This window comes from Mandrillus leucophaeus, unplaced genomic scaffold, assembly GCF_000951045.1.
Source record: "Mandrillus leucophaeus isolate KB7577 unplaced genomic scaffold, Mleu.le_1.0 Scaffold545, whole genome shotgun sequence".
Classification (NCBI taxonomy): Eukaryota; Metazoa; Chordata; class Mammalia; order Primates; family Cercopithecidae; genus Mandrillus; species Mandrillus leucophaeus.
In genome coordinates this window covers 557,504-578,513 of record NW_012105864.1, presented here as the reverse complement: position 1 = coordinate 578,513, position 21,010 = coordinate 557,504, and the positions used below count along the sequence as shown (strand labels likewise).

Genomic DNA, 21,010 nt, shown 5'->3' with positions numbered 1-21,010 from the left:
ATAAAAGCACACTCCTTCCTCCCTGCACCCTACAGAGCTGCCTTTGATGTCACATGTGCTCCACAGGGCACGGATGGAAACAGAACTCAGGCTCATTTAAAATTTTATTGTATATGGTTTGGTATAAGACAGTGTCCTTTAGACATTTACAAAAAAGTCATTTTCAGCACCTTCTTAGATACATTGAACTTTTCTTTTATGCCCTGGAATTTAAATCCATGCTTCCCTTTGGTTATACCTTCTGGTCCCAGAGACAGCCTTGGGGACTTGGCCCAGTTGCCTGGATCTGGTTCAGGAGCTGCCTGGATGGACGGCTTGTAGAGACTGAAGCTGACTCTCCGCAGCCACCTGGCAAGCGTTGGCCAGCTTTGCAGCCTTCTGGTCTCCCCAGCCAGCTCCCTGGGAGGCCTCAGGCCCTTCTCGGCTCTCCGTTCTGCCTTACCAGGCCTATGGGATGAAGTACAGCTGTCCATTCTTTATGCCTAGTACCCGCCATAGAAGGGAAAAAAAATACCACATTTGGAATAATAACAACTACATTGCTGGTTATGTTTCAAAATCAATCCATCTTCAAAATCAGGGACTTCTTTTGTAAGCCTCATTACAGCCTTAAGTATAGAAATGTTTATATTGTTTGCTTTGTTTGGTTTTTTACCTAGATACTGAGCTTAGAGTGTGGACTCCTGTCAAGCCAGTGTCACATAACTAGGAGCTACAAGATCAGAAAGAGAGAGAAACAAAAGCATTCTATATTTTCAAATGCATTAATTCACCCAGTGTGTGGACTCTAAAGAGGGAAAAAATAGAAATAGATTTTCAGCATAAGAAATTTAGTCATGGAATATTAGCATATACCATCTTTTTTCTGGAAGGGAAGCTACAACTAAAAGAAATCATGAAGACCAACTAACCCAATTGTTTAAAGAGGAGGAAACTGCTGCCCAGAAGTTAATGGCTCAGATTAAGAGTGTCAAAGAGACACACAAGTCAAATAGAAGAAGTCTCCACTGGCCAAAGGTGGGGCAATATGAATATCAAAAGGAATTACTGCAACTGATTCAAATATACTCAAACGCATCCACGGGTTTATAATGAGTTGATAAGATGTTCCTCCCACTCCTTTCCCTCTTCCCCAAAAGGTAGAGAACAACTCCCTGGTTCCCACCAAGGCAGGATGCCAGGACCCCAATTCATTATTCAGAAAATGGATCAGTAACAGAAAAGAATGACGAATGGATCTTGCTTTTTCTTTTCAAACTATATTTCAGAATACCAAATAAGTAAGGATAAAAAATTGATCCATATTAAAGAATTCCAACTAATAAATGCAGAAAGAATGATGGAATTCTCTCTAGAAGTCTATTGCAAAAACCATTACTTAGGGTAATGTTGGTTGATGAGGAACCTTATAAATGATGGACCAGGTATACAGCTAAGTCTTCTGACCAATCTTAACTCACTGAAGCTGGGACAAACAGATACTATGTCTCTCCCAATGAGATGCACTAGAAAGTACATAGCACCAACTATAAAGTGATCTTGCCTAGAAAAAAAAAAAGGAGAAAAGAAAATTTGAGCCCTAATATTATCAGGCCTGTTGATCTATGAGTTTATATGAAATATGGGGATAGAGGCACAAGTTAAATGATACTACAAGGAAGCAATCAGCCCAACCCAGAATGTGGAACATGCTACAAGGCAAAAACCTGATGTCTCCAACAAATAAAGGGAATTAAAAGGGGGAAAGGAGTGGAAGGGGACTATTATAAATTTAAAAATATTTAAGAGACAAAGCTGCTAATTCAATAAATGTACTTCATTTGGCTCATAACTTGAGCAACTACTAAAACAAAACAAAACAAAAGACTTTGCAATTTGCAATTGAAAGAGATAGCCAATAAAATGTGAATATGAACTGTGTTAAAAGGAATTAAGAAATTATTGTTAATATTTTGCAATATTTATGTTATAGGTATTTATACATACAACTAAATACTTGTTAGGAATGCATACTAAAATATTTTGGCATCTATATTTTTGTAAAAAGGAAGTTAATGACTCGGTTGGGACTAGAATCTGCTCTTATGGTACCCAGCACACACTGATTTAATTATAACCAAATTCAAAGGAAACACAAATAGTAAATTTTTTTAATTCTTAAAAAAGAGCAACACCAACCGTCATTTGTGTTCTCTCTTCCCTGCGTTAGTAAGACACCATGTACGTTTGAAGACCATAGACATTTTCTTCCTCTTGAAACAACAAAAACATATAAATAGGATTACATAATAATCTTATAGATTACATTAGTTACAGTGGAGTTTTGTGCACTGGGTGAGTTAATCTCAATGTAAATAAGAAAAGTCTCCCTAGACAAAAAATATCTCACACAGACACACCAAGAGCGTTTCAAATTCTCATGTACACTTTACACATGTGATATGGAAGGAATGATACACTGAGCCACATAACTTTGATTACTGTATCAGATTAAATTTAGTCTAAAGAGATAACACACAGGACAACTAAGAATCCACAAACATACAGAGCTGAAAAATCCACAGTAAGGGTCCTTAATTACTAAAGATATAGAAGAAATGGGTGTCTGGAAAAGCAAGTTCAGAATGGAGAGGGCGAGAGAACAAAAGCAAAAAAAGGAAGAACAAGAGAACAAAAGCAAAAAAAGGAAGAACAAGAGAACATAATCAACACCTCTTCCAAATCTTAACTCTCAACTTATCCCATAATTGTTAAAACACTTTTTTTAAAAGTGTGACACAAGTGAAAACATACTCAAAGCGTAAAAACATAACATTGGAAAAAAAAAAAACAGAAAAGATGGTCCTCAAACTCTCACTTCTCTCACTTGAATCTCCATCTTCAATGAACAGCATGAAAGAAGGACATACAGGGTTTTAAGCTGTCAGTGGTCTAAGAGCTGAATATCATATAAGCCACATGCATATTAAGTAGAAACAACAAAGTTTCAGAAACAATGACAGGTGTGCAACTTTCAGTGTGTGGTTCCACATGTAAGCAGTTTGGAAGCTGCCACTCTAGAATTCTGTACTCTGCTAAGTTATCCTTCAGAAGTGAAGGAGAAATAGCAACTTTCTCAGACAAACAAAAATTGAAAGAATTTGTTGCCAATACACCTGCCTTGGAAGAAATGTTAAAAGAAGTTCTTCAAAGAGAGAAAATGATGAAGGTCAGGAACTTGGATCTACATAAATTAAGAAAGTACATTAAAAAAAGGTGTAAGTAGAGGTAAAATTTAAATTTCTTTAACTTTTTTCTTTTCTTTTCTTATTTTTCTTAAGAAATGGGGTCTTGCATATTGCCCAGGCTCTGGCATCAAACTCCTGGGCTCAAGTCATCCTACCACATTAGCCTCTTGAGTAGCTAGGACTACAGGTATGTGCCACCATGCCTGGCTTCTTATTCTTAATTGACCTTACAGAAGTTTGTTCAAAATAATAATAAAAACAATGTATTCAGTTACATATTCTTATATACAGATATTTTATGTATGTATATATGTGTATATAGGTATCTATGTTACACACTCATATATGCTTTTGTATAAGTGAAATGGATCACAAAAAGGAATGAGAGGGAGGAATTAGAAGAATTAGAATTACTTTATTATGAGGTACTTATACTACCCATGAAGTAGCATATTGCTATTTGAAAGAGGACTTGGATTACCTGTATATTGCAAACCTCAGGGCAACTACTAAAAAAGAAAACTTTAAAAAACAGTATAACAGAGATGCTAAGGAGAGAAAATAGAATCATATAAAATGCTCAATTAAAACCATAAAAATTAGAAAGAGTGTAACACAGAGAAACGAAAGAACAAGGGCAAAAAATTTAAAATAGTAATAAATATGGCAGATACTAACCCAATTATATCAATAATCACTTTGAACATCAGTGATCTAAATGCACCAACTGAAAGACAGAAATTTTCAGAATGGATCAAAAAAATATGACCTAATTGTATTTTGTCTACAAGAAACCCATTTTAAATACAAAGTCATATATAATTTTAAAGTAAATGAATGGAGAAAAAGATATCATGATAACACTAACCAAAGGAAAGCAGGAGTAGCTATGTTAATTTCAAAACAGGGTAGACTTCAAAACAGGGAAAGTCATCTGGGACAAAGAAAGCCATTACATAATAATAAATGGGTCAATTCTCTAAGATAATATAACAATCTTTAACATGTATGCATCTAACAACAGAGCATCACATTACACAAAGCAAAAACTGATAAAACTGCAAGTAGAAACAAATGAGTTTACTCTTACAATTGGAAATTTCAACACCCCTCTATCAGTACCAGACAGATCCAGCAGGCAGAAAATCAGTAAGGACATAGTTGAATTCAACACTAGCATCAATCAACAGCATATCATTGACATGTATAGACTACTTTACCCAACAACAGCAGAATACATCCTCTTTTCAAACCTACATGAAACATTCACCAAGACAGACCACATTAAACACACCTTAACAAATTTAAAAGAATAGAAATCATACAATGTCTTCTCTCAGATCACAATGAAATTAAACTAGAAGTCAATAACAAAAAGATAAGAAAATCCTGAAATATATGGAGAATTAAATAACACACTTCTAAATAACACATGGTTCAAAGACTGAATCTCAAGATAAATTATAAAATATTTTGAACTGAATGAAAATGAAAATACAACTTGTCAAAAATTGTGGGATGCCACAAAATCAGTGATCTGAAGGAAATTTATAACATTGAATGCACGTGTTGTAAAAGAAAAAAGATTGAAAATTAATAATCTACCTTTCCACTTTAGGAAACTGGAAAAAGAAGAGCCAATTAAATACAAAGTAAGCAGAAAAAAAGAAATAATAAAAACTAGAGTAGAAAACAATACAATTGAAAAGTGGGGACTCCATAGAGAAAAAAGAAGTCAATGAAACCAAAAACTGGTCCTTTGAAAAGATTAATAAAATCAATAAGCCTCTAGCCAGGCTAAGAAAAAGAGAGGACACAGATTACTAACATCATAAATGAAAGAGAGGCCATCATTACAGATGCCATAGATATTAAAAGGATAATAAAAGAATACTATGAACAACCCTATGCTCACACATTTATTAACCAATTTGAAATGGACCAATTCTTTGCAAGACACAATCTGCCAAAACTCACACAAGAGGAAATAGACAATCTGAAGAGGCCCATATCTGTTCAAGAAATTGGATCAATCATTAACAATCTTTGAAAACCGAAAGCACAAAGCGTAGATTAGTTCACTAGTGAAGTCTACCAGACATTTAAGGAAGAAATTATACCAGTTCTCTACAATCTCTTTCAGAGAATAAAAGCAGAGGGAATGCTTCCTAACTCATTCTTATGACACCCTCATTGCCCTAATGCCAAAACCAGACCGAAATAATGACCATGTTGTATCCTCCACAGCTGAGTCTCAGTGGGCCTGTACTCTGCTCACTGTGATAATTTTCTCTGTACAAATAAATAAATAAACAAAGAGAAGTAACAAAACCAAAGCAAAAAACAACCCAGCTGGAGAAAAGCGCAGGACAGCAGAAAACCAATAAAAGCAATGTGGAAAGAGACAACATTTCCATATGTTACTGTTTTGGAATCCATGTAGAACCTCTGGTGTGTGTGACAGGTCATGACATGGAACACTGCTTCAAGATTGAAACAGAAGCAGCATCTTTTTTCTCCCCACTAAACTAGTTATTTCCTCCAACCACAAAGTTTGGGAAAAGGAATAAGAAGAAAAAAATAAGAAAATGAAGTTCGTTTGGCAAGGAGCTGGGTCCCAGTGCCCTTGGGTGCCCAAAGTGAAATTGGTAAAAATTTCCTGCTGTTGTATTTTTTGAATGGTCAATGCTAACTTTGCTTCCTACTTTCTGCAAAAGGGCAGATACAGCTTTCTTTTTTATTTTTGTATATGTACGCATATATTTACATTGACATGTAATCGTAATACCATAAAATTTATCTTTTTAAAATGTATAATTCAGTCAGTTTTAGTATATTCTCAAAGTTATGCAATAATAACCATTATATAAATCTAGAACATTTTCATCACCCCAAAAAGAAACTCAGTACTCATTAGCAATCACTCCCCATTATCCCTATTCCCCAAGAACCTCTGGTAACTGCTAATCTACTTTCTGTTTCTATGGATTTGCCTGTCCTGCACATTTCATATAAATGGAATCATATCGTATGTGGCCTTTAGTGCCTGATTTATCTAGCTTAATGTTTTCAGGATTCATCATGTTATATTAACAGTATGATGAGTGCTTCACTCCTTTTCAGGGGTGAATGGTGTTCCATTATGTCGATGTACCACACTGTGTTTATCTACTCACCAATTAGTGGACATTTGGGTTGTATCCACTTTTTAGCTGTTATGCATAATGCTTCTATGAACATTCATGTACAAAGTTTTGTATGGACATATGTTTTCAATTCTCTTGGATATATACCAAGAAGTAGAATTACTGGATCATATGGTAATTCTTCGTTTAAATTTTGAAGAAATGCTAGGCTATTTTCTAAAGTAGCTGCACCATTTTACATTCCCACCTGCAATGTATGAGGGTTCCAATTTCTCCACATTCTCACCAACATCTGTTATTGTCCACCTTTTTCACAATATCCATTCTAGGACGTATGAAGTGTCTCATTGTGGTTATGATTTGCATTTCCCTTAAGAGTAATGATACCAGGCCTTCTTTTATGTGTTTATTGACCATGCATCTTCTTGGGAGAAATGTCTATTCAAATCGGTTGCCTATTTTTAATTGGGTTACTTGTCTTTTAATAATTGAGTTGTAACCATTCTTTATATATTCTGGGTACTAGTTCTTTATCAGAAGAATGATCTGCAAATATTTTCTTACATTCTAGGAGTAGTCTTTACACTTTCTTGAGAGTGTCCTTGAAGGACAGGTGTTTTTAAATATTGATGAAGTCTAATTTGTATTTTCTTTTGTTGCGTGTGTTTTTTGGCATTACATATAAAACCACTGCCTAATCCAAAGTCATAAAGATTTACTCTGTTTTCTTCTAAAAGTGTTATACTTTTAGCTTTCACATTTAAGTCCTTAGCCCATTTTGAGTTAATTTTGTATGTGTGTGAGGTGGGAGTCCAATTTTACTCTTTTACCCGCTTTCTTTTTGTGACACTTTCAGTTTGATTTTTGAAGCTACAGCCCTCACACCATTTACCTCAATAGAAGTCATGATTTCAAGGTAAGAAAAGCAGATGATGTTTTTAACCTAATGAAATTACTGGTTAAATCACAAAAGGGAAAAAGTACTGTGTCTTGGGAGGCCAGGCTCAGTGGAGGGGGCTCCTCACTGTGGGTGAAATGTGACCTGTTACAATTTCTCTATGATCCCCAATCATTGGTGAGCAGTACACAAGGGCGGATGAAAAGCAAGTCCCAAAGCCAGATTCCATCTTAATTCTACAGGCTGTGTGCCTTTGAGTCAAGTTATTCTTTTTTCTGTGTATCAGATTCTCCCCATCTTAAAATAAGAAGAGAAAACATAGGGAATCTGCATAGAGTTAGAAGGGTTATGTGAATGAATATAGGCAAAGCACTCACAACAGCATATGGCACATTGTGAACACTCAGTACCTACTAGCTGTTATTATCAGGAAAGATCCCATCATATTAATCCTAAGGGAATAGGTTCCAAGGAAACCTATGTCTCAACATAATAGCAGAGTAGCGTTTGGTTGGGTGATGTGGCTGTCATGATGACATCACTGATTCTCCCAGGTGGCTGCCTCAAATCTGAGAACCTTAAGGAGCTTGGGGACCACTTGATGCTGATGGTCATCTTTGTCCTGTGTATGAGTCAATCTCTGTTTTGTTTTCCACAGACCTACACATTTACCAAAGGCAAATTCTAAAAAGGTCTAGGCACAGTGGCTTATGCCTGTAATCTCAGCACTTTGGGAGGCTGAGGCAGGTGGATCACTGGAAGTCAGGAGTTCAAGGTCAGCCTGCCCACATGATGAAATCTCATCTCTACTAAAAATATAAAAATTAGCCAAGCATGGCGGCACGTGCCTGTAGTCCCAGCTACTCAGAAGGCTGAGGCAGGAGAATCACTTGAACCCGGGAGACGGAGGTTGCAACGAGCTGAGCTCATGCCATTGCACTCCAGAGCCTGGGCAACAGAGCGAGGCTCCATCTCAAAAAAAAAAAAAAAAAAAAATCTAAGCAGGTGTCAAATTTTCCATCCTGCAAGAAAATAAGACTTCAGTTGAATTAAGTCATGTCCTACTCTCCTAGACTCAAAGCTGCTCTATATGTATTCTTATTTTCTATAGTATTTTTGTTTCCAGGTCATTTAGCAACAGTGTTAAAACCCCTTTGTAATGCTAAAGACAGAGGGCAGGATTAAGTCTTAGTCTCATTTGTTTTCAGAATTTTCTGCATATGTTTCCTAAATTTTAGAAGACACTATTCCATCCATGTAAACCCACATTATAAGCAACTTTAAGTCTTCTTCCAAGGACTACCTTTTACACAGTCGATCCCAAATTATCCAGATTTGGACAAGTTTCCATTCAAAAGTGATGTCCATCCAGTTAGAAAGCTTCTAGAACATTTTCCTTCCTACTCTCACCACTGTCCCATCAATTAGTGTGTGTTTAGCAATTGCAAATTACTTTTAGTATTAGCATATGCACAATATAATTAGATGGGGAAACCTTCTGGGATTAAATTATGTCTTGGGTGATTACTGAGTTCTGACAAACATCAGGATTCATTCATCCATAGGAACATTGCTCTCTTTTCACCTGGAAGGTATGCTACTCTACAATGCTGCCGTGCTTAAAATAGTTTTCAGAATTTCTCTTATGAATTCCTCTCAAAATCTGTTTGTGGTCTGTGTACACACATCACACACAGTTAATATTTTATACCTTTTTTAAAAACTAGAAATGGGATTATTCAGCTTGATTATTCACCCACTCCACCTCCATCAAGGGCAACATTTGTCCAGGTTCCAGTACACTCTTTCATTTCCTCTGAACACCTCTTGTGAGTCATTTTAGTTCAAACAGAGCTTTGTCTGTAACAGGCCCTATTTCATCCCAGAGCTCAAGCTGAGAGGAAAACAGCCTGAACTCCACCTTGGGGACATTCCTCATTCAAGAAAACACATTTTCCTCTTCCAAACTGAATTCAATAAGAATATACTACAATCTCTCTAGGCTAATAGTAAAGCCACCGGGTGGGGTGAGGCCACAGGGCCAATGCCGACAGGACAGGCCGTCCTCCCTTAACTCTTTTGTGTGGTACTTCCCCATTCGTATCCTCCAAAGGGCTGTTTGAAGATCTAATTTCTCTAGTCTCAGTGAACTCACATCCTAGTTACAGCCTCAGTGGAGATTAAAAAAAAAAAAAAAAAAAAATCTGGCAATGATGCTTGACATAATATTTGACAAAAAGGAAGCACTGAGGAATTACTTCTCAGGCCAGGTGAGGCTACCAACAATCAGCCTCCTGCAACCACAGGAAACAAGTCAAAGAAACTAAACTGAAAAGAGCTTTTCTGCTAAAGAAAAAAGAAACAGCTCCTATGGGTGCACCAAATATACTCAGTGAGTGATTCCCCTGACCTGAGACATCATGGCACAGTCTTTCTGTAGCAGAGTAGAATAGGTGAGGGGTCTACACCACATGGGCTTCTGCCCAAGGAGGGGACTCACCATCCCAGTGTGTCCGGGACTGTCCCGGCCTCAGCACTGAAGGTCCTGTTTTCAGCGGTCACCCTACTTTTCTTGGCTCCCTGCAGCTGGAAACCCAGCTCTTCCTCCTCAAACCCGGCCAGGATGAGAGATGGAGCCAGAAATTAGCTAAGAGGCAAGGAAGAAAAAGGTAGCCTATCCCTGAAAAGCTTTTCTGGGCCTTGAAAAGCTTTGCCTGGATTGATTAAACACATTTCTCAAAGGCAGGAAGCCCTTCTTCAATTTAAACACCTTGAGCTGTTCAACCAGGGAGTCCCCAACCTCACAGAAGCCACAGGATCACATTCGGGGTTGGGTGTAGACTTGCCTACCAGCCCAGTGAAAGACACTCTAACTCAAACTTTCCACAAGTTTGGTCCTCAAGGCATCTGCATTAAGATCACCCAGTGAGACTGGTACAATCCAAGTTCCTTGGTCCACTCCACACTTGCTGGATCCAATTCTCTAGTAATACATTTCCAAAATCTCCATTTTTAAGAAAGCCCCAAATACGACTAGTGACTGTTGAAATCCAAGGACTGCTCTCCTTACTACTTTTTTGTTGTAGTTTAAACACAGGGTTTCACTCTCTTGCCCGGCCTGGAGTGCAGTGGCAACATCACAGCTCACTGCAGCCTCAAACTTCTGGATTCAAGCAATCCTCCCACCTCAGCCTCCCAAAGTGCTGAGATAACAGGCATGGGCCACCATGCCCAGCCCTTATTACTTCTTATTTCAAACCTTCACCCTCATCACCCACCACCAAGAATCCTCAGAGTCAGCAAAAGCAGGAGAGAGGTGAACTTGTCCTTGGATCTTCCCCACCACTCCTTCTGTATCCCTGTCCTATTTCAGCCTTCCAAGTTCCCTCTCACCTTCCTCTTTACTTTCTACCCTACAGCTGGACAAAGGTCGCCAAAGCCTACCCTACTGTAAATGGTCTCCATGTTCCAAAACCACCTCCACTTTCTCCTTCCCGAACAGCAAATCTTTTATTCACGCAGTACATTGCAGTCTGCTGTTAGGAAAGCAATCTGGGTAAATTAATTCATATCTAGAGCAAAACAACTGATATAACTTCTTACTCGTCTCTGGACGGAGGAGTTGCTTATTGCCCCCAATGAGTCATGGACTGGTAGAATTAATGGACATCTAGAGACAATATTTTTGGAGTTGATAGGTTCTTCTTTAAATCAGTGCTTTCTGGTGACTTCCCTGACTGGCATAACATTTTCTTAATTTGGCAAGGAAAAATCCCACTAAGTTAGTTGTTAGAAAATTCCTTATGCCATTTGTCTACAGGAAGTGATTAAAGCATGATCTTTGATCTTAAGTAGATATAGGTCTTAGTCCTGACTCTTTCACTTACTGGCCATGTGACTCTGGGCAATTAATTTAACCTTTTACTTGTGAAAGTGGAGATAATTATAACATTTATCTCAAAGGGTTGTTAAAATCCAAAGAAATAAATTTTTTCAAAGTATCTGGCATCTGGTACTTAATAGTAATTGTCATTATAAGAGTCTGTATATAACAAATATCCATCCAAACAACTGCTGCACTCAGTTAGCCATCGCTATTCTTGCATGGTTAGTCTTCCTTGTTAACTGTTCATATAGCCTTGGTATTTATTTATAACTCTGAAAAACTGAAAAAATATCAGTCAGGACCAATCTGGCTTTGCCCTGGGCAAGAAGAAATCTGTAGAATTATTCCAATTTGCTCCTGCTTGGTGTCTAAGAACACCATGGCTACTGCTGCCCCATTAGGTTTTCTGTCTTTAAAATCCACTCAAGGTCATGGTCACTGAGGTTACTACCTCCTTGGCCACTCCTGATAGGTGGCACAACCTAAGCTAAGTGAAACTGGAAGTGAGCCAGGTATGCCTGTAATCCCAGCACTTTGGGAGGCTGAAGCAGAAGGATTGCTTCAGGCCAGGAGTTTGAGACCAGCCTGGGCAACATAGCGAGACATCTCTGCCATCTCTACAAAAAAAAAAAAAAAAAAAAAAAAAAAAAAAAAAGCTGAGCATTATGGTGTGTGCTTGTGATCTCAGCTTCTAGGGAGGCAGAGGTAGAAGGATCACTTGAGCCCAGGAGACTGGGAGGTTGAAGCTGCAGTGAACTATGATCACACCACTGCACTCCAGCCTGGGTGACAGAGCAAGACCCTGAAAAAAAGAAAGGAAAGAGAAGGGAAGGGAAGGGAAAGGAAGAAAGAAAGGAAGGAACTGGAAGTGGAGAGGAGCCCAGCATGCTGCGGATGGTGGGTGTTGCGATTTCCAGTGGTCAGTGGTCAGCTCCTCCTTGCCAAGTCCTCCTCCTAGAGGGTAATGATGTCTATAATCCTAAAGAACAAGGTAGGAGGGAGCATGAATCTGGCTTCCAAAAACAGTAGAAACCAAAACAGTCTTATATTATTGAGACAGCGGACAGCACTGTCCCAACTCACCGTAAACACTGCAAAATGTGTGCATGTTCCGCTGGAAATGTCCAAGATCAAGGAGAAACAGATGCATCCAAGGAATGGCCTCTAAGGTGGAGAGGAATGATGGCTTATGGATTCCCACCAAGCTCAACACAAAGAAGCCAAGAAGGTACAACTGAGGGGCTCTCCCAGAAGACAGACAGAAGAAATCTTTATAATAAATGGACTGTCCGCTATGCCTCTACCGTGATTATAAGGTAGAAGAAATATGTAATGAATATAGGCAATGTACAGCTATTAGAGAAACCAAAAGAGGGGTCAGGGCTCAATAAAACGTCATTGGGAGAGGTGAGGCAGACCAGAATCAATGGATGAGGACAGAAACACAACAAAAACGGGAAGTGTGAATAATAAACATTATAAAAAACTATACTCCAGGTGCTATCTTATGTGTTCCAAAATCAGCCTAATCCTCATGACAACCTTGCAAGGTTACCCACAGGAGGCTCCGAGAGGTTTGGTAACTTGCCCAGAGTCACACAGCTAAAAAACTGCAAAACTGCAATTTCAACCCAAGTGCAGCTGATTCCAAAACATGTACTTTTAGTAACGACACCAAACTAAACTATTAAAAAAAAAAATTAATGGACAGAATATCTGCCAAGAAAATGGAGAGTGATTACTATTATTCCAGACACTCTAAGTAAGAAAAATTAAATTAAATTACCAAAAGTAAATAGCACATCGTAATAAATAATGGCCACTATCCATGACTTCATGATGTTCTTATACGTGATCTATTCCTACTTTGATTGTATTTGTTCATTTGTAATTTAGCTCTCAAATCTGTTTGAAAGCAATTCAACAACAAAATTTAAAAGAGCACACTCAGTAATCTCTAGTTACAATATGTACACAGAGCTCTCAGATGTTAAGAGTCATGGCTGGTGTGGGAATTTTTTATAATCATGTTACATAGCACTAGTGGAACTTTCTGGGAATCTAAGTCAAGCTCTAAAACCTATAATTCAAAGTAACATGAAGAAATTAGAGAAGGGCATTTTCATTAGCATGAAGCTTTGGAGTTGTGGCCAAAGGTTTTGAAAGAAAATGTAAAATCCAATCAGACAGAATAAAATGACGACATAATGCTGCCAAGAGCTAAAGAAATGCAGAATGTAATCAAGCAGGAGGGGAAATCCTTTGCAATTTGGATGAGGATGCCCTGCGTCCACCTAAATCAGAGGAAAGGATATCAACCCAGGAGACCAAAGTTGAAAATCCATCACATCTGAAGGATGTGGACCGCTATCTGTTGTCATAGCAATTATATGAGGCTTAGTCTCATGTTGTCATAGAAATGATGAAATGAATTTATCTGTAGTTCAAAAAGAACGGGGACATATGGTTCCTCAACCCCAAATCTCTGCCAGATAAACAATTGTGTAAGAGGAACATATTAGCACATGTTGCACCTATTAGCGTGGTAACCTCAATCCAACTCCCATAATAGACCTGCTTTCCACAGTGCACATTTGTCTTGGCAACCTTGGGAAGGTATGGAATTAAATATAGAAATGCTGAAGCCATAGTATTAATAACTTTGTGTGAAGCTCAGAATAATCTTCGTAAATTAGGGATTAAAGTGTATGGAATGTGGCCGGGTACCAGTGGCTCATGCCTGTAATCCCAGCACTTTGGGAGGCTGAGGCAAGCAGATTGCTTGAGGCCAGGAGTTCAAGACCAGCCTGGCCAACATATTGAAACCCTGTCTCTACTAAAAAAAAAAAAATACAAAAATTAGTCAGGCCTGTAATCCCAGCTACTCTGGAGGCTGAGGCACGAGAATCACTTGAACCCAGGAGGTGGAGGCTGCAGTGAGCCAAGATCGCTCCACTACACTTCAGCATGGTCGACAGAGCAACACTCTGTCTCAAAAAAATATAAAATAATAATAATAAATAAGGTATATGGAATGTTTGAGAATCTGACATCTTTGAAAATGTGCCAGATTTGAAGTGATTTTAGATGTGATTGAGTAAGCAGTGAAAATATGAGTGTTTTCAAATAATATTAGAATTTCTGGAAGAATGAGGAATCTACCGTATTTATAAGTTTAATTTTTAATTTGCAAGAATTATTCAAGTACTTAGGAAAGTGTTTGCTAAGGTCTTCAGGTTTGCTTTATGAGGCATTTAAAGTGATTAAAAGAAAGATTAGATATATTTATTTACAAATACAATCTTAAATGTTAAGAAGATGTAATTAAGTTACAAACTGAATGGATTAATGGGAATTTAGTCTGTCCAGCCTGAGTTTATCAAGCATCATTTAAAGCAAACACCCATAAATGATTTGTTCTTATTTCATACTCTACTTGCTAGATTTATATATAGAATAACAAGACATTTATGGTAAAATAAAATCATACAATGAAAAAATATAGTTTTCAACTTGAATAAATCAATACTAATTAAAAACTAATATCCATTTAAAACTAATATAAATTACAATGAGAACACATGAACACAGAGAGGGGAACATCACACATGGGGGCCTGTCGGGGGGTGGGGGGCAAGGGGAGGGAGAGCATTAGTACAAATATCTAATGCATGCGGGGCTTAAAACCTAGATGGTGGGTTGATAGGCGCAGCAAACCACCATGGCACATGTATACCTATGTAACAAACCTGCACATTCTGCACATGTATCCCAGAATTCAAATTTTTTTTTTAAATTAGTATCAATTTTAGTCCTATCAATAATGCAAACCCTGAATCTAATCATGAGGAGACATCAAATAAATGTAAAACAAGAGGCGTTCAACAACAACAAAAAAAAAAAACCTGGTCTATGCTCTTCAAAAATCTCACTATATGAAAGAAAAGAAAGAAACGTCCCAGACTAAAGACACCAAAGGGACATGACAACACAATAAACTGCATGATCTTGGATTTTATTTTGCTAAAAGATGGCATTATTGTTTCATTTAGTAAAATCTGAACGAGGTCTGTAGATTGGATAATACGACAGTATCAATGTTAATTTCCCAGTTTTGAAAGTTATATGGTATTTATGTAAGGGAATGCCTTCGTTTTTAGGAAATACACAGTACATTATTTAGAGGCAACAAGACATCTTATCTGCACTTACCTCAATGGTCTCAGGAGAAAAAAAATAGCATATAAAGAAAAAGGATAAAACAAATGTATCAAAATGTGACCATTTGGAGAATCTGGAAAAAAGTATACAAGAATTTTTCATGATATTCTTGCAACTTTTCTGTTTGTCTAGTATTACATCAAAATAAAAATTGAAAGAATGAAAAACTAATATTTAAAGTAAAAGTGTTGTTGTTGTTTTCTCTTTTTTTTTTTGAGACGGAGTCTCGCTCTGTCGCCCAAGCTGGAGTGCAGTGGCCGGATCTCAGCTCACTGCAAGCTCCGCCGCCCGAGTTTACGCCATTCTCCTGCCTCAGCCTCCCGAGTAGCTGGGACTACAGGCGCCTGCCACCTCGCCCGGCTAGTTTTTTGTATTTTTTAGTAGAGACGGGGTTTCACCGTGTTAGCCAGGATGGTCTTGATCTCCCGACCTCGTGATTCGCCCGTCTCGGCCTCCCAAAGTGCTGGGATTACAGGCTTGAGCCACCGCGCCCGGCCATGTTGTTGTTTTCTTAACGCCACCCTTGAACATCAAAAATCACCCATGACAGAGAAACACAAAAAAAGATGGTTAAAAGCTGAAAAAGTAAATCTAAGAGACTAGAACAATTGAATAAAATGAATAAAAGTCAGAAAATCTCAGAGTGTGTTATCTGAAGTATGTTAATCTTTCCTCTACCTTGAACCCAAAATTGATGATATCTCTTTGGATGAAGCTCTGATACAAAGCATGTGAGATGTTCACAGCAAATACATGTCCCAAGGTTCTACCCGTAGGGTGCCTGAGATCCAGGATTAATCTGCCTCTCCACCTCCCACACCTTCAGCAGAACTCCTGTTCTAGAAAATCTTCCTCTTGACATAATACCATATACTTCTAGGTAGAAGACAGGCCCTGCCCCCGGTATCCAAACATCAACTCCAGCCTGGCCAGGATTAAAGGGTTTTGAATCACTCTCTGTAAAAGGACAAAAGACTTCATTCAGTGGTGAGACTTGTAGGAACAATAATTCTCTTAGCACTCTCCTTGGTAATATAACCCACCATTCCTAAGCATTCACTCTTGATGGTATTCCTAATACACAGACATCTGACTTAAAACATGCCAGCCTTTCTCAGAGACCATGACAATACAGACCAACCAAATAGCCTAGAAATATTTATGACTTCACCCTGGGTTGCACCAGGCCTGTCTACTAGCACAGCCTGAGTCACTTATGTACTGCAGCCACGCAGACTCCAGCTTGGCTTACTCTGACAGCACCATGGGACACCACTCCAGAAGTTCCAGATCGCCTTACCACTCAGTCCATGGCCCAACTACCCATTCGGGGTGTATAAGAGAATACTCGGGCAAAATGAGCGAGCACAGGAGTCAACAGGCACCTGTGAAACAGACTAAAGCAGACAAGTTTTCCAACAGCGTCAGTTCTGAAAAATCAAAATGAGCATCTAAGGGAAATTGTGGGATCCTCTTCTGTATTTAAAATCATGGGGAAATGATTTACTTTTAATATTTCAAATACTCCATGCCTGAAAACAGGAGATAGACTATATCAGGGGCCTCCAACCCCCAGGGTGGCAGACAGTATGGCGAGCATTACTGCTACTGCCTTCTGCCAGATCAGCGGTGGCATTAGAGTCTCACAGAAGCATGGCCCCTGCTATGAACTGCACATGCAAGGGATCCCAGTTGTGCTCCTTATGAGAATCTAACCAACGCCTGATGATCTGAGGTGAGATCATCCTCCTGCTCTCATCCTCAAACCATCCTCCTGCTCTCATCCTGAAACCATCCTCCTGCCCCAGAGCCCCAACATCTGTGGAAACCACAAAACCTGTCCCTGGTGCCAAAAAGGTTGGGGATGGCTGGACTGTATAACCTTGGGGTGGTTATACAGTGGTGAATTTGAGACGTGTGTGTGTGTGTGTGTGTGTGTGTGTGTGTGTGTGTGTGTGTGATTAAAGTATAGAAATACATAACAATTATTCTTTTATTAATTCAACAAGGGTCAACGGAGTACATGTTATATGCATAATGTGAATGTGGAAAAAGAGGGGTTTTCATAAACATGTTCAAAGGGAGGTTAAAATTCAAATGTGAGGCCAGGCACAGTGGCTCACACCTGTAATCCCAGCTCTTTAGGAGGCTGAGGCGGGCAGATTACTTGAAGTCAGGGATTCGAGATCAGCCTGGCCAACATGGCGAAACCCTGTCTCTCCTAAAAACACAAAAATTAGCTGGGCGTGATGGTGGGTGCCTGTAATCCTAGCTACTTGGGAGGCTGAGACAGGAGAATCGCTTGAACCCGAGGTGGAGGTTGCGGTGAGCTGAGATAGCACCATTGCACTCCAGCTGGGTGAAAAGAGCAAAACTCCATTTCAAAAAAAAAAAAAATTCAAACGTGAAAAGAGCTTTATCAACTACTTAGCACAACAATTCAATGCAATAAGTACAAACAGTCTCATTTTCCAGGTAAGAAATCCTAAGGTAAGAGGAAAGAGAACATAGACAAATGTCAGAAAGATATAAAATGGCCCAATCAGAAGTCCTAAAACAGTTGAAGAGGTCCCCAAATTCTAGTCTTCGATCTGGAATAACTGAGTGCCTTGGCAAACCACCCCACTTCCCCAGATCTTAGATTCCGTACGTGTTCAATAAGTGACTTGACCCAGAGAGCTCTGAAGATTGCTTGCAGCGTTTACAGACAAATAATACATCTAGACTTTCTATTCTAGGACTTAGCCCCATCAAAAAACATCACAAGCCAGATCAGGATAAGAAAAAAAAAATTCTTAAAATAAGACCATTCCAGAAAAACTTTATATCAAATTTACTGTTTTACACAGGAAAGGAGAATGATAATTATTCAATCAGAAAAAAGAAGTGATGATTATTCAAATAAGATACCACTGAAAACTCCAACAAGGAGAGGATTTTTGTTTCAAGTCTCTTGTGATTATTGAGAATAATCATGTTCTCTGGTCTCTGTAATGTGAGGCAACTACAGCACTGTTTGTGCCCTTGGAGGGCAGAAAGGTGGCACCGCCAAGGGGCTATCACTCTCCTCCTCCTTTGTCTTTGTAGCCACCTCCTCAGGAACAAAGACACAGTCATGGCCCTCAGGCCCTCAGGCCCTCAGTTACCTTCACTTTTTCCCAGGATTAGGTAACACCTGCAGATGGGGCTGGATGGCTGCTGGTACTAGAAGAAACCTGTGCTGGGCACCATTCCGCTTCCTTAACCCAGTGGCTTCCCTGGTACTGCATTCAATCATCCAAATTGCCCTGCAAGGTAACCCACCCTCCCTGGCAGTTGAGCCTCCCAAATAACCCTCTCTTGCTCAAATAAAACTAGACTGGGGTCGGGCACTGTGGCTCACGCCTGTAATCCCAGCACTTTGGGAGGCTGAGGCGGGTGGATCACCCGAAGTCAGGAGTTCGAGACCAGCCACGCCAACCTGACAAAACCTCATCTGGACTAAAAATACAAAAATAAGCCAGGTGTGGTGGCATGTGCCTGTAATCACAGCTACTTGGGAGGCTGAGACAGGAGAATCACTTGAACCCGGGGAGTTGGAGGTTGCAATGAGCCAAGATCATGCCACTGCACTCCAGCCTGGGAGACAGAGTGGGACTCTGTCTCAAAAGAAAAAAGAAAAGAAAAAAAGGCAGATTGGAATAGGAAGAGCCAGGTTCCAACCCAGGCCCCATCATATATGGCCAAGTGACTGTAACTAGCTATTCACTTCATATGTCTTTCATCTCCTCTGTAAAATAGTGGTTAACATGGGCTCTTTCCTCTCAATGAAAAAGTACATAAAATGAAATGAAAAAGTATTAAACATGTTCAAGTATATAAAAAGCCCCTTCAAATTTAAAAAAAAAGTATCTCCAAGCACACAAAAGGGGTAGATAAAAAGGCTATCCACAGAAGAAGTAAAAATGGCAAAAAATAAAATAAAATAAAAGATGCTTGTGGATAGAACAAGAAACCAAAAATAACACAACCATTAGATATTACTTTTCATCCAGCAAACTGGTAAAATTGGAAAATTAGATTCGCAAGATAGGGAAAGATGGGGATTCTCTTACATGTTGTCTGGGACGGTAGGTTGCTATTGCCCTTTGGTGTGTTTGATAGTAGCCAACAAAACATGAAATATATAAGACTTCTGGCTTCGCAAAATCCCTTTCAGTACTCCCCTAGAGAAATATTCTCACATATGCCAAAGTTATATGTATAAACATGTTCAATGCAGCACTATTTGTTTAAATGTCCATAAATTGGGGAATGGTTAAATAAATGATGAAACACCTACATTATAGGATATTAAAATGCCATTAAAAAGAATTAAATAGATCTATTGATTTGTTCTGACATGAACTATATTATGAAACTAGAATAGTGCCTGACACTTAGGAACCACTTGGTAAATATCTGTTGAATAAGTGGATATGTATACACCTTTACATAGCAATTTACATAATCTGTCTCCTCTCGTTCTTATGCCAACCCTACCATACAAGCCAAGTGGCTGTTATTGTGCACTCTGTAAGGATGAGGAAATTAAAGTCCAAGGAGGTATGGCCTGCCAAACATCCCAAACGTATGGAACCAAACCAGAACCAGATCTACCAGTCAGTACTCTTTGGTGGCTGACGTCCATTCTGCCTGCAACAAGGCTAACCTGCAGACAATCCCTGTAGGGAAATGCCAAGGGTTCCGGCAGCTGGAGAGTGACTCAGTAATTGCTTGCTGATTTGGACTGACTGAATCTTCTTTTACCAGCAAAGCCCTCCATTAGGTGAGGCTCGGCTCTCTGGACCGCAGCTCGGGCCCATTGGGCATCTAACAACAGGTCTGAAAGGAGGTCATTCAACAACAGGTCGCCATGGAAACCCTAACCCCCTCCTCGCCCCTGGAACAAAATGGAGTGGGAAGGCAAAGAGGAGCATTTGTTAAGCGCCCGCTATGAGCCAGGCACCATGAATAGGGAAAAATTCATCTGAGTCTTCCTTTACAAATCTCCAAAAGAAAAAGAAACTGCATTGTTACACAAAGTACAGAACAGGCCTGCATTGCTGCTTAATCTAGGTCAGTGATAACTGCAAAGGAAGTTTATTTCATGCAGAGGGTACTCCGTTCACCCCTCTTATAGCTGCACGTGTCAGGCAGCATCATTTACATCACCACGTGACCCTGTCTTAGCACAGTCACGCAGTATAAACCTGCCTCCAATATATACTCTACCTGTTCATGTCTGGAATGTACATTTCAGCCACACAAGAAAAAAATGACTGGCTGATTAGTAAAACACACTCTCTTTCATATAAGCTAGAAGACAGACAGCCAATATCTTCAGAAATTTCAGGTGCCATGCTTTCCATAGAGTAGATTCTTCTTTCACTTGTAGCCATCCTACTCCTGCTGCATTATCAGAAAATGGTGAAAATGGTGCTGTGTTTGGGCATTGTTACCTTGGAACTTTCATCTTAATTACAGAAGCTCTTAGCAACCGTTGCTTAGTAACAAACACATTTGAAATAGATTTGTTGACTGATTATGAGATGCTCTGAAAAGACTGTAGAGTGAAATTCACTGATGGAAAAGAATTGCAATGCCCTGGTAA

General features: G+C 39.1%; 2 protein-coding genes across 3 annotated transcripts in view; both read right to left on the bottom strand.

The window, feature by feature from the left end:
* The window catches only part of NEBL (nebulette), a 389,368-nt gene that overhangs the window by 341,574 nt on the left and 26,784 nt on the right, over nt 1–21,010 (bottom strand). The window lies entirely within an intron of this gene.
* LOC105552138 (chromosome unknown open reading frame, human C10orf113) lies at nt 87–20,852 on the bottom strand. Of its 2 annotated transcripts, none has more exons than XM_011997678.1 (2): nt 20,632–20,852; nt 87–447 (listed from the first exon to the last, which is right to left on the bottom strand). In XM_011997678.1, the coding sequence occupies exons 1-2, from the start codon at nt 20,796–20,798 to the stop codon at nt 147–149; spliced, it is 468 nt and encodes a 155-aa protein (XP_011853068.1). In that variant the 5' UTR covers nt 20,799–20,852; the 3' UTR covers nt 87–146. The 2 variants fall into 2 exon arrangements, with proteins under 2 accessions (XP_011853068.1, XP_011853069.1); XM_011997679.1 differs by having other exon boundaries at nt 410–482; nt 20,632–20,798.

What these genes read in the sequence shown, in the direction of transcription:
- LOC105552138 (XM_011997678.1), bottom strand. Translation starts at nt 20,798, where the DNA reads ATGGCTACAAGTGAAAGAAGAATCTACTCTATGGAAAGCATGGCACCT. An exon ending in TACATTCCAGACATGAACAG is followed by an intron (nt 448 to 20,631) that starts GTAGAGTATATA and finishes TTCATCCCATAG; the next exon opens with GCCTGGTAAGGCAGAACGGA.